General features: G+C 37.5%; 1 protein-coding gene across 2 annotated transcripts; it reads right to left on the bottom strand.

Moving 5' to 3' along the window:
- Positions 1-2,248: 2,248 nt before the first annotated feature.
- Positions 2,249-12,113, bottom strand: LOC144551343 (uncharacterized). 2 transcript variants are annotated; one of them, XM_078299289.1, is made up of 16 exons: positions 11,680-12,113; positions 10,446-10,826; positions 9,818-10,082; positions 9,201-9,517; positions 8,752-8,928; positions 7,342-8,097; positions 7,153-7,247; positions 7,000-7,062; positions 6,646-6,731; positions 6,287-6,352; positions 5,467-5,907; positions 5,151-5,222; positions 4,788-4,858; positions 4,624-4,681; positions 3,766-3,961; positions 2,249-3,122 (listed from the first exon to the last, which is right to left on the bottom strand). In XM_078299289.1, exons 2-16 carry the CDS (start codon positions 10,790-10,792, stop codon positions 2,557-2,559), a joined length of 3,576 nt encoding a protein of 1,191 aa, XP_078155415.1. In that variant the 5' UTR covers positions 10,793-10,826; positions 11,680-12,113; the 3' UTR covers positions 2,249-2,556. The 2 variants fall into 2 exon arrangements, with proteins under 2 accessions (XP_078155415.1, XP_078155422.1); XM_078299296.1 differs by having other exon boundaries at positions 7,153-7,244.

The following is a 12,113-nucleotide window of genomic DNA, read 5'->3' as shown; positions in this document are numbered from 1 at the left end:
GATCCGAATTCACATAATAGAGGGACATGATGCTAATGAGGGGCAATTTAGTCCCAAACCTGAAGTGATGCATTGGGAAAGACAATACGTGTGCAGCCTATTCGCATGACAATTTTTTTTTCTCGACATAACTAAAAATTTTAAATAATAAAAGACGGTCACTTTGCGTAAATAATCATGTCATAAAATTAGTAAATTTAACTATATTTTCGAATTTTAAACTGGTTCGTTGAAAAAAAAAAAAAGATAGGAGGCCAGTTTCATATAGAAACCTGATAAGTTACACTCACAATCGAAAATCCATCCACAAAAACAGCAAAATAAGCACAAACACTGCAATAGTCTAGTACTGGTAAAAACTATATCATAAGGTAAGCAGCCACACAGCGCTTTTAATCTGGTCCGTTCGTTTCGAATTAGACAAACCAGATCAAATCTTGTTTGAATTTTAAAAAAACTCAAAATTTGCGGAACTTTTAATCCAGTCCGTCCGATCCGAAACGAACGGACCAGATTAAAAACTCCGCACGGAAAAACTCCGCAGAGGATATCATTTCCAACTACTGCACGCCATTCTCTTCCTCAGAGAGCCATCACTTATTCTTTATTGTTGAGATCCCATTCTTGCAGAGGAATGCTATCCATCTCTCGAGGCAACCAGTTTGCTCGCCGCTGTTGTGTTCCTGTATCCACCACCTCAGAATTAATAAAGAAATAGTGTTCAAAAAATCTAATTATGTGACGTAACCAAATTAGTTTGCATGACGTGATCTAATGTGTCATTTTTATTGAAGAGTGACACATCAAATAAATGAACACGTAAGTAAATCACGTCACATAAATGACATGCGTAAAATGATGTAGGGGTGAACCTTCAAAAAAAAAAAAAATGATGTAGGGGTGTAAACGGATCGGATATTATTCGATTTCGTCCGGATCCGAAATCGGAAAATTATCTAAATTATCCGATCTGTATCCGTATCCGATACTATCTTTATCTGCATCCGTATCCGAAAAATTATAACGGATAATGATACGGTAAGACTTTTAACTATTCGTGTCCGACAATTTACACTTTTAAACCACAACAAATGTGTTATATGTTTTTATATTGATTTATTAAATTGCATATTGTACCAATAATTTTTTAAATTGCATATAAATATATATTTTGATGAACAATATAACACTATGACATAAGTAGTGACTAATATTTTAATAATATAATATATGTTTTGTAATCAACAAGCTAATTATGAAAATATCTGTATCTGTCTGATATCTAATCCATATCTGTAATATTTATTATCTAATCCGTATCTGTATCCGAGACTATCTGTATTCATATTCGTATTCGAAAAATTATAACAGATACGGATACATTAAGACCATTATCCGATCTGTATCCGACCGTTTACACCCCTAAGATGATGTGATGTACCATATTAATAATGAAACTAGTAATGACGTAAATGATTTTCTTCACTCTGTGATATGCGGATAGAACTCCATTTTGATTTTTTGAATGTGGTCAATGGATTTTATGTGGCCAATTCTTCATAACTTATTTATTTTCGTTTATATTTCAACAAGAGTAAGTCTATGGTACTATGCATAAGTACATATGTATATACTATGAATTAATATTTTCTTTTTTAAAGTGTAACGAGTCAAATATGAATCGTTTAATATGATCTCTATATGAAATATACATGTGGATCAATTTTTAATTTTTTTAGAATTTTAATATTTTTTTAGATAGATAAAAAATTAATTGATCTAAAAATTGTAGACCATTCAAATGTAGTGATCTTTTATCTATCTAGACAAATAATAATAAAAGTTTCTAATTTTTTTTTTTAATTTAGTCTGCAAATACATTTTTGTATGAATATCATATTGCGCCGTTCATGTCAACTATTGGAATTTTGAAATTGAAGACGTTGATCTTTGAAATTGAAGGTGTTGATCCACAAATAACAGTAAAATTTTACCACTATCTTAAAAATAAGTTGCGTCCCTATCCTATCCTCCAGCCAAAAATGTCACAATTTCTACCTACTGTTTGTAAACCAACGGGAAAAAAAAACCACAACCAATTTTAAAAGGTAAAATTGATAATAGTACATTCTTTAAAATTATTCCTAAGCTGTCTTTTTTTATGTGACGAGTAAAAGTTCCTAAGCTGTTGAATGTTGAGATTGCCCGAAGGACAAGAATTATGCGAACATTTTCATAAAACAAAAGAAGAACAAAGCTTAATTAACATTTTAGTAAAAGAAATAAATTATTTTCCTAATGACAGAGGCCAATTTCGATCTGTCAATAACCTAAAAGACATGAAAACTACGACAAAACAAATAAAATGAAAGGTATGTACAAAAGAATGCACATGGCCTGATCCAATCTCCCCAGATCCTACCCAGTTAGATATAAACTAAACGGCCGACTATCCAGTAAAACCTTAAAACCTACAACAGACACCGGACCTAGAAGCTCATAAATGGTATGCACATTAACACACAACACACCCCATGAAACATTTGCACCCAAATTTCAGGTGAAGGTTAGGTCTGCAAGGTCATCCATGGGAATCTGCAGGCCTACCAAATCGGTATCTTGTAACGACTCGTCATCAACATTCAGCCACGAGCCCAAATCATTGGCATCCCCTGTCACTGTATCGAGGTCATCAAAGGGAATTGGCAAACCCACAAACAATCCATCATTCGCGTCGTTTGTAGGGCCCGGCAGCTCAGCCTTATGTTGATCCGGCTTGTTACTTGATCCACTACCCGCATCCAAATGGCCCAAGTCAGTTACCTTGTCAACACCATTTTGAGAGGATGACAGGTGGCCCATCTTTTGTTTGGGTTTTGTCTTGTTTTTCCTCTCGCCTCTGCCTCCTTTAGCATTAGTATTAGGACTAGAATTCTTGTTTAAACCATCTTTGGTCTGGTCCTTCTTCCATTTTTGCCCAAATGCTGATGTGGTACCCCGGGACACCTCGTCAAGTAGAACCTCTCTCTTTTTCCCTCTGATTGAGATCTGATCAGTTTTCACTTGAGCCTGCTCAAACAGATCTGATGGGCCTCTGTCAAGCTTCCGGCGCTCGCTGACACCTACAAGGATAAAAGGAACCAAAAATTTCAATATTGGAAGGGGAAACAAAGAAAAAAAGAGCAATTTAGGTAGAATATTCTGTTTCCATGGGCATACTTGACATTTTCATTTTTTTTTTAAATGGGCACTCAATAGTACTTTGAAAAAGAATTAACAGGTTTCTTCACAAGAGGATAATAAAGTGTAGCCGGGAGAATAACAAGTAAAAGTAGGGAACAGAGGATAATCACCTAACGTCAAAAACGAAACTCCACTTGTTCCTGGAAAGCATAACTGCCACGTCTAATCAATTTTATCATTGATAATGATTGGTGTAATTCGGTTCGTATTTTTCAATAGTTCCACCTTTAGAGTGGATTTAAGTCATATTCGAATTGTGATTACACAACTCAGCAAAAGTTAGGAATGCAATTTTAAGCCCTGAACTAAATTAAGATAGAGTGATTGCTTCCAAAAAGCTTGACCATCAAAATTGATTGTTTTGCAGGATAGGTGATATGATGTCAATGACCTACACATCTAAAATAAATTTAAACTGGTCCCAAGAAACCAGTGCCTACACCCAATATTAATTGAACAGAGCTTGCAATCCATTCTACTAGAAGTTGGACAGCATAATATAAATTAAAAAAAATGATGTACCATCAGGTTGCTTGGAATCAGGGTGTTGAAGTGGTGCGAAAAGAGTATCACACAATGCAGGGTCAGAGGAGAAGCAGCTGCGACCGGATTCTTTAAATTTGTGATATCTGTCAAGGGCACGCTTTCCAAATGCTTGAGCCAGCTGCTTTGACAACTTGCTTACTCCACCCTTGTGGCTTGATCCTCCCCTACCACTCTGTTGAACAGAAATATCATTTGTTAGGACTTATTATCTGGAAAAAGAATACAAGAAAGGCAATTTCATTTAACTAAAAGATGAGCAAGATTAACTCTTCATATCATTAGATAATCAAGAGGAAGGCCGGGGTACTTGGATTTTTTTTTAAAAAAAACTATTGTATCTCCAACGTTTAATGAGCGTTGCAGGTTATCATTGAAAATATGAAGTTTGATAGGTATAGCCCTACAAACTTATCAGGAGTAGATTACGCCCCAACCAAACCATCTATCCATGTTATATATACATGAGTTGCCAAAAAGGTGGAATTGAGGCCATGTATTCATCTAGAATTTAAGTAATGAAGCAAGATAAGTTCAGTAATGACAAAGCTCATAGCAGACAAGATTTCATTTATTTGTTCAGTTATATAATGTTTAGTTAGTTTGGTGTTTGATTGGGCTTTCAATTAGCTCTACATGACACTAAAGAGAATAAAACCTACCCAAACATAAAATGTTTCAGTTAATATAACAGCCGAGACAGTACACTACCAATACCATAGTCAAGGTCAAAACGATTGGAGCCAGAATTTATGGCAGGTCTGACCTACTTTTTGCAAAGGTAAAGGTTGGGTAAGGTTAGCCTAACAGTTCAAGATCAAAGGTAAGGGATAGTACCGAAAGCTTTTTGCATGCCCGTTCAAGTAGCTTATCCATGGCAAGTTGCTCGATGTGCCTGCAAACCAATTTTTTAATCAATACAAATCCACTGTCAGAAGTTAACAAAGCATGAATTCTACAATTCATTGCACCAGATATACACCAGATGTATAACAAAGTACCTCTCTTCAGTTTTTTTGGCATCATTGAAGGCTGTCTCCAATATTTGCATGGTGCTTTTCCTCTCCTTAACCTGTGTCAAAATTCACACACATCAAAATGTATATGCATGAATTTATGTGAACAAATATGCATAGACATAGCACAGCATCAAGAACAATGACCATAGAAACTGAATATAAAGATAATGACCATAATGATAGTGGCAGGGACGACAGTCATGGTAATAGAGAAGGCAGCACCAATAATAATATATAATAATATATCATTAGTACTATCAAGAACCCACATTAGTAGCAATAATTAGAGCCATACTAACTAAAAATAATAACAGCAACAAATTAATGAATACATAAAATAAACACCTTTTCTGCAAGCTCCTTCTGTAACTCAGATGCAGACATATCATCCGCCCCCTCTCCCTCATCAAGCTCAGGCTACAAGTTAATATATCAAACATCAAACAGAAATTAATCAAAAATAACCTGAAAAATCAACCCTTTTTGACCATGTATAAATATCACACACACACAAAATGCATTTTGGTTCATCTCTATTTGTCAAAACCTCAACAAGATCAAACTCCAGAAAAACTACCAAATTATCACTCTGCCGAAACACCCACATATAGACCCTAGAATTAACAAATTAAGCAATAATGGAAGTTAGTTTTACGCATACCGTAGCATCAGGGTAAATGCCGATGCTATGCAATTCCAACAAGATCCTATCATCAAGCGACATATCCTCATACTGGCACTCGTAAAGAGCAGGACGGGCTGAAGTCAAAACCATATCATGGTTCTGTGAGATACTCTGCGAGTAGGGTCCATTCTGACAGTGAGAAGTGAGGAGACTCGCATCCAAGAACCCATTACACTGCCCCTTACCAACTTTTTCAAAGGTGTAGTGATCGCCGTTACCATTTGCAGTACAAGTGCTGGAGTCTAGGAGTAGTTCAGAGTCATCAATTGAAATGAAGGCTGAGAGCAGCATCTGAGATAAGGGAACTGCTTGCTCAAACCAATCATCAGTTTTGGCTCTCCCCAAGGAACCTACAAATGTGGGGCCGACGATGCTTGATTTATGAGATGAGGGTAGCAACTGACTAGGATCCTTTTCCTGGAGGTTTAAGTTTTTTCAAAGATTAACAACATGATAAAAAATATAGATATATATTTTATGCATTGATCTGGAATAGCTGGACTAGGTGTTGCAGGTCCATAGTGGAGCCATTGAAGCAATCCAGAATCCAGGTTTAGAACTCTAGTTCTGGGCTGGGTGTTACAGGTCCACAGTGGAGCCATTGAAGCAATCCAGAATAATGATGCACTTGGAATAAGGCCAGAATTGCAACTCGGACCAAACTTTACACATACATCTCTACTGGAAGTTTTTAACCCCACAAGAGTAAAAAGTAGGTATATAAAATGTGCTCCTGGGAAAAATAGTTTAACTTAAAGAATTTCAGATGGTTATGAAGTACAAAATGAGATGCTACCTCATGGTCATAACCATCAACAAGAACTTCAGATGCACTTCTATCAAGAGCTTCCCCAAAAGCAATCTGCCCACAAATAAAAGATGGTTGTTTGTAAGAAAAAATATGTTCCTTACATGTTACGATGAATAAAAAGAAATGCTTTTAAAAATTCAACTATTATCTGATTATTATTTATTGTTTTTTTTTTCTTGGTTGCTAACATCTAAGATTTCTTATCAGTGACTGGTTATTTTTGTTGATTACATTGGTAACTTTTTCAATAAATTAATAGTATCCACTGCATTGCTATAGCTAGTAAAAATATAAGGGGAAAGGATAAATGAAGGCTATAGTTAAAAAAAAAAAAGGGAGCTTGCCTGATTTTTCAAAAAGGTTAGGTCATTGGATGCAGAAGAAAACAAAGGTTCCATCTTCTTCCAGAAAGGACCAGTGCATGCATCAACTATCACAAGCAAAGAAATTAAAAGAGATGACACACATTACAAATTGAGTAAATAAAGGAACTGCATATTTCTCATGTGACCCTTATTAACCCTTGTACATTTGAATTCTGTGCCAACATTAGCACAACGTGTCCTAAAATCCCAAAGGTTTTCAAGGAGAATATTTGAAAACTGACAAAATTTACTCCTATCAATTTTTCATGGGCATACAGGTGAAAAGCAATTCCTTAGTTAACATAGTTTTCAAAAGGATATAAAGTTTCTCACAGCAAGCAATGCGAGCAGCATTAATAGCTGCCATTAATTCTTCTTTGTCATCGTCCATTTCACCTACAGAAGTAACTTCTAGGTATCAGCAATCATATGACCAAATAAAAAGGAAGGGGAGGAAGGGAGGGAGGGAGGGAGAGAGGGAGAGACCCATCATATCTGAGGGGACAATATGTGGATTTTGCCCTGGCCGACCTTGAGACTTGCGATCAACTGTCTTCTTCAATGGAGGCCTACCTATCCTACTGCATCAAACAATAAAAACACAATATCAAATTCTAGATTTCATATTTAACAAACAAGATAAACATAAGTACAAAAAAGAAGAGGCCCTAGCACCTGTCATTCCTATCAGATGCGGGCCGTCCACTCTTAGGCGGCTTCGTGGTACTGTCATTACCATCAATCTTCTCTTTTGGCAATGGCAGTAGGGACCTTCCCTGACCAGGCCCGCTGCCTCTTCCGGAACGCCCTTGCCTCCTTACTCCATCTCCCAATTCTTCTTTCAACAAAACCCTATTAGCTTTCTTATTGGTTGAAATAGAAGCCTTGTTATCCACCATCTCTCCATTTTCAACCCCTTTTCCCTTTGACTCCTCACTCTCTGATAAACCAGCAGGAGATGACGTGGCAACATCGCCTCTGCACTTCTGTTGCAACATGGTGCTACTACCTGTATTGTTCTGATTGCTTGCCGAAGGCGAAGGCACCGATCCATCATTAGGGGCTTGCATTTCATCGAAATTAGACACAGGAGAAACAACATTGGCACGCCTAGTGCGCTGAATCTTCTGTGGCCGTGTCCCAACCCACTGCGTGACTGGAGGGGAAGGTGACGGAGGGCCAGATGGCAGGGGGCGCTTGCGATTTGTTGTGGCAGGTGCATTAGAGGCAGTAGGCCCCAGTGGAGTAGCATTCTGTATTTTATTAGAAGTAGCAGGAGGATCCCATCCGTCAGTTGACGAGCCCGGAAATCGCGGAAAGCTGGGAGATGAGTTCATGACCACAAATGAGTTGGTCCTTGGTGCCCTGGAAGCTTTTGCCTTGGTCGTTGGATTTAGGGCACCTCCTTGAGATTCCTCCCTTGAAACCAACCTAAAATTAATTTAGAGAGAGAGAATATAATAGAATATTAAGCCCACAACAACATGACACAAAAGCATTTCAAATATGATACTTAATTAATAATAGTTGATGCTTGGACTAAGTCCTTGGCATATTGTATTTGAGTAACTTTTCCATTCATGACCGAAGGTCGCTAAACTATATCCCATCACCACTGAGCTTAATTTTGTACCAATCAGGTCACTCCGTCAATATCAACCAAAGGGGATGGAACGATCACTTCATTCCAATTCCCTATTTCCCTGCCCCATCTCCATCACCATCATGGATCCTCTCTTTCAACCGTAATGGAAAATGCCATGAGGTCAGAAAGAGAGGCAAGAATGGACAAGAAAGAAGGAGATATAAAGAAGTAGCAAGCCATGGAGAAGTAGGAAGGAGAGAAGTAAAGAGAAGTGTTATTCAGTTGTTTATTTGACAGACAGGAAGCAGAGAATTTTAATGGCTCCCAAAAGGGAAATTAAAAGTTTAGTAAAATCCAACAATAGGTACACATGCTTCATGCTCAGCCAGCCAACCAAATTTCACATCCAGATAAAGCATCAAGAAGGATTAACTTCCAAAAGAGATATTATGGAGATGATAAAAGGAACAGCTGTTGAAAGAGAAGGGATATAAGTATACTTGTTTCCTTTTGGAATATTCCGATCCTTCTCTAAGCCAGAGGAGCGCTGCTCTCTTCTCTCATTAGGATTGTTATCATTGTCAGCTTTGACTGTACTGCGGGTTCCATTGCCACTGCTCTGCTGGGAACTTGCATCTGTCTTGTTACCGGCTACAGTCCCACTCGGGAGTCCTGATCTGCAAAGTCAATATAAGATCATGCAAAAAGATCTAAGACTTCATCACAAAGAAGTACAGGACAACAAAACAGGAAGCATACCTACAGAATATACATTTTTTACTCCTATTGTTTCTCAAAAGAAAAAACAAAAGAATATAAATTACAGCTGAATGACATTTAGTATATATGGTAAACCAAAACATACAGCATACATATATAAAGGAATTAATTCGAAGAGGTATACATAGTTACATACAAATATAAAAGAAATAAGAAAATAAATTTAAACCTGAAACTAAGACCATTATCATTCGACCGTCTATTTTCAGTGTTAATATTTGGCCTTGGTGGGGCTGACTGTTTCGAGTCCGCATGAGCCCCATCGTTGGCCCGGTTTACCATTGACCCCATAGATCGCCTCCTTTTTATCCTTTTCTCCCACCCATCGCCACCAGGGGTGAGCCCACGTGGTTTTTCTTGTGAAGGTGTGGACCCCTCATTGCCAGAAAGTCTACTAGTGTTGTTCTTTTCCTTTTCGAAAATGCCCTTTTCCTTCTCAGCATTGGTTGGAGCTTGCCTCATAGAGCTTAGGCCGCGCCCTTCAGACTGCATCAAACAAATAAAATCATGAGCTAATCTACACCTTAAAATATATCAACATATTAAGAAATCGATAAAAAGTAGTATAGAATTAGTTCAAGTTCTAAAGATCATGTGTACGGTGTAATTCATGAGCCAATTTGCAAACAGGACCAGGTGCCATTAATGTGCATGTCCTTTTTTGCATTTTCATTGGATGAGCCACACTATATAGAGAGAATCGATACAAAGAACTTCCTGACAGCTAAAACAAAGACTAAGAATGAAATATCAAAAACTAAAAAGAAGATAAAAATAGATACAGACCCGTGGTTCACCACCCAATGACGAGCGGGCCCGCTTGTTGGGAATCAGATTCTTGGGCCTATCCTCCTGCCTCTGGCCCAAATGCTCGCCTGGAGAGATCTGATGGGCTGGGTTGTTCGAATGAGATCCCCCAATTTTAGAAAAGCTAGAGCCCCCAGGTTTGTCCCCAGAGATGTCAGAGGAGCTCCTCTGCCGTCTCTTTGCCACTATGTTTTTGTATTTGTCTACCTTTGTCGCCTCTTCCTGAAAAAACTTGGCATTATCCCTGTTGACCAAAAGATGATATTAGCATAATAATCAGGATCAGGATCAGGATCAGCAAGAAAACTAATAAAAAAGAGCTTACTATCTAGAATAGTATTGGCAATAGAAAAGGGGAAAAAAAAAGTTCAATTAGCACTCTAGCAGAGACCATTTATAGTAGATGGATTGAGATGCATACAACTACGTGGTTCCTCAAAAGGTGCACTAGATTTAACTATTATGTCAAGCTATAAAAAAAAGTTTATACTTCAACCTCACTTCTTTAAACTAAAAAAAAAAAAAGTAAAATTGAGGAGATGAACAGTAAGGCAAGTGTGTATCATGCAAGACTGACCGATATACAAGTTAAGAAACAAAAGGTTACCCAGCCCTTGATGAAGACTCCAAAAGACCAGCTTTAAATTTCTTTAGCTCTTCCGGAATAATTGCCGGTGAAGCCTTGGACTGTACCGACCCAAACCCATGGTCATCTAAGCCAGGACCAAGAATTCGTCTCAATTCAGCTGACCTAGACTTCTGCTGCTGTTCCCTCATAGGTAGTTCAAGATTTAGGTACTGTGTCAAGGGAGGGATCTCAGTAGGGTGCTGCATATTCCTCGATGTACCTGCCCCCCGGCCTTCGAGGCCCTCACGAAAGCTACTGGACCTCTCCATTTTTGTGTATTGGGCAGAAAACAAGGGACCCTCTAGGTTATTTGAATTCCGTGCCATACCTCTTCGTATCTCAAGTATGTAACATTGATACCTGATACAAAATTGTAAATTAATGTTAGGGATAGATTTAGCAAAGTAACTTCAGTAAACTGAAATTGGCTCCCCTAAGTGTCCTTATAATTGGATCAAATAGTAACTTATTTAAGATTCCCACTTTTTTATGTTAAAAGGTTGTAATAGTTAGCTGTTTACGTTACTTTATTTTACTAAATAGTCAGCCTAGAATAACCAATATCAAAAAATTTGTATTAATAATAAGTGATGTTACTTCACAAACAAAATAATAAATAAATATGCATTAGAACTAAGAGCAAAAAAGGATAAATTGAATAGAAAATTTGAAATTCAAAAACACCGACAAAATGTTGCCATTGAACATGCAAATCTAATTGATGCAACAGAATTAAACAAAGGAGTGGATCACAGAGAAAGATACTAGCATTTCAATTGAACTGTAAAATGGCACAACTCAAATTTGAAAACTAATGTGCCTTATCTGAAAAGTAGACAATGGGTATTCACTGTAAACTAAAAAACGCAAATCAGACAGGAAATTTAGCACCTGTAGAAAGAACTAGAATTGGAACCTACAAAAACATTCTAGCGAGCTACTGGACAACACGATATTACCATTAAACTTGAAGACAAACGAACAGAAAAGAAAAAAGAAAAAGAAAAAACAGTTTATGAAATTTAAATTGCTTCACTAATAATCGAGAAAACATCAACCACCATTGAACCAACAATAGTAGCAATAAGAGCTACACGTATCCGCATTTCAAAGCTGTAGCCAAAACAAGCATCATAAAACAAACAATCGAAATTCTGAAGTACTATTAAAATAAAAGGCATTAAAGCGGGTCAAATTATTGAATTGAACAGACCTTATTTCCAACTGAAATTCCACTACGTGAAAGAGCACAGCATCGAATTGCAGTGCCGCTACGGAACTCCAAGCTCGAGCGTTAAAGAAGTCGAACCAGATCAAACCCTAGCTCGATCAACGGCTTTCGACCCCTGACGACCACCTTAGACCCAATTTCCCCAAATTCTAGGGTTTCGCCAGTAGTCAAACCACTGCATTACCCAATTGAGAACGATCACAAAGAAATTTGGCCAATGCAGGCGCAATTCCAAAAAATAGGAGAGAGAAAATAGAATTTGGAGCTAATTGTTGAATCGGAAATTCGGAATAAATTTGAGAAAATCAGGAGAAAAATAATATTTGTCGGAGAAAATAAAATTATTATTTTTGCTTGCGAGGAAGTGTCAATGGATCGGCTGTTTTGGGATTGGTGGGCTCAGGCTCGACTTGACT

The sequence above is a fragment of the Carex rostrata genome, chromosome 1, assembly GCF_964058835.1.
Source record: "Carex rostrata chromosome 1, lpCarRost1.2, whole genome shotgun sequence".
NCBI classification, from domain to species: domain Eukaryota; kingdom Viridiplantae; phylum Streptophyta; class Magnoliopsida; order Poales; family Cyperaceae; genus Carex; species Carex rostrata.
This window is presented reverse-complemented; position numbering and strand designations above follow the sequence as displayed.

Bases quoted from the DNA above. Each gene is read 5' to 3' on its own strand.
- LOC144551343 (XM_078299289.1), bottom strand. From the start codon at position 10,792: ATGGCACGGAATTCAAATAACCTAGAGGGTCCCTTGTTTTCTGCCCAA. The intron at 9,518-9,817 runs GTCTGTATCTAT...TGTTTGATGCAG, and splicing joins CATTGGGTGGTGAACCACGG to TCTGAAGGGCGCGGCCTAAG. The intron at 6,353-6,645 runs GCAAGCTCCCTT...ATTTGTGGGCAG, and splicing joins TAACCTTTTTGAAAAATCAG to ATTGCTTTTGGGGAAGCTCT.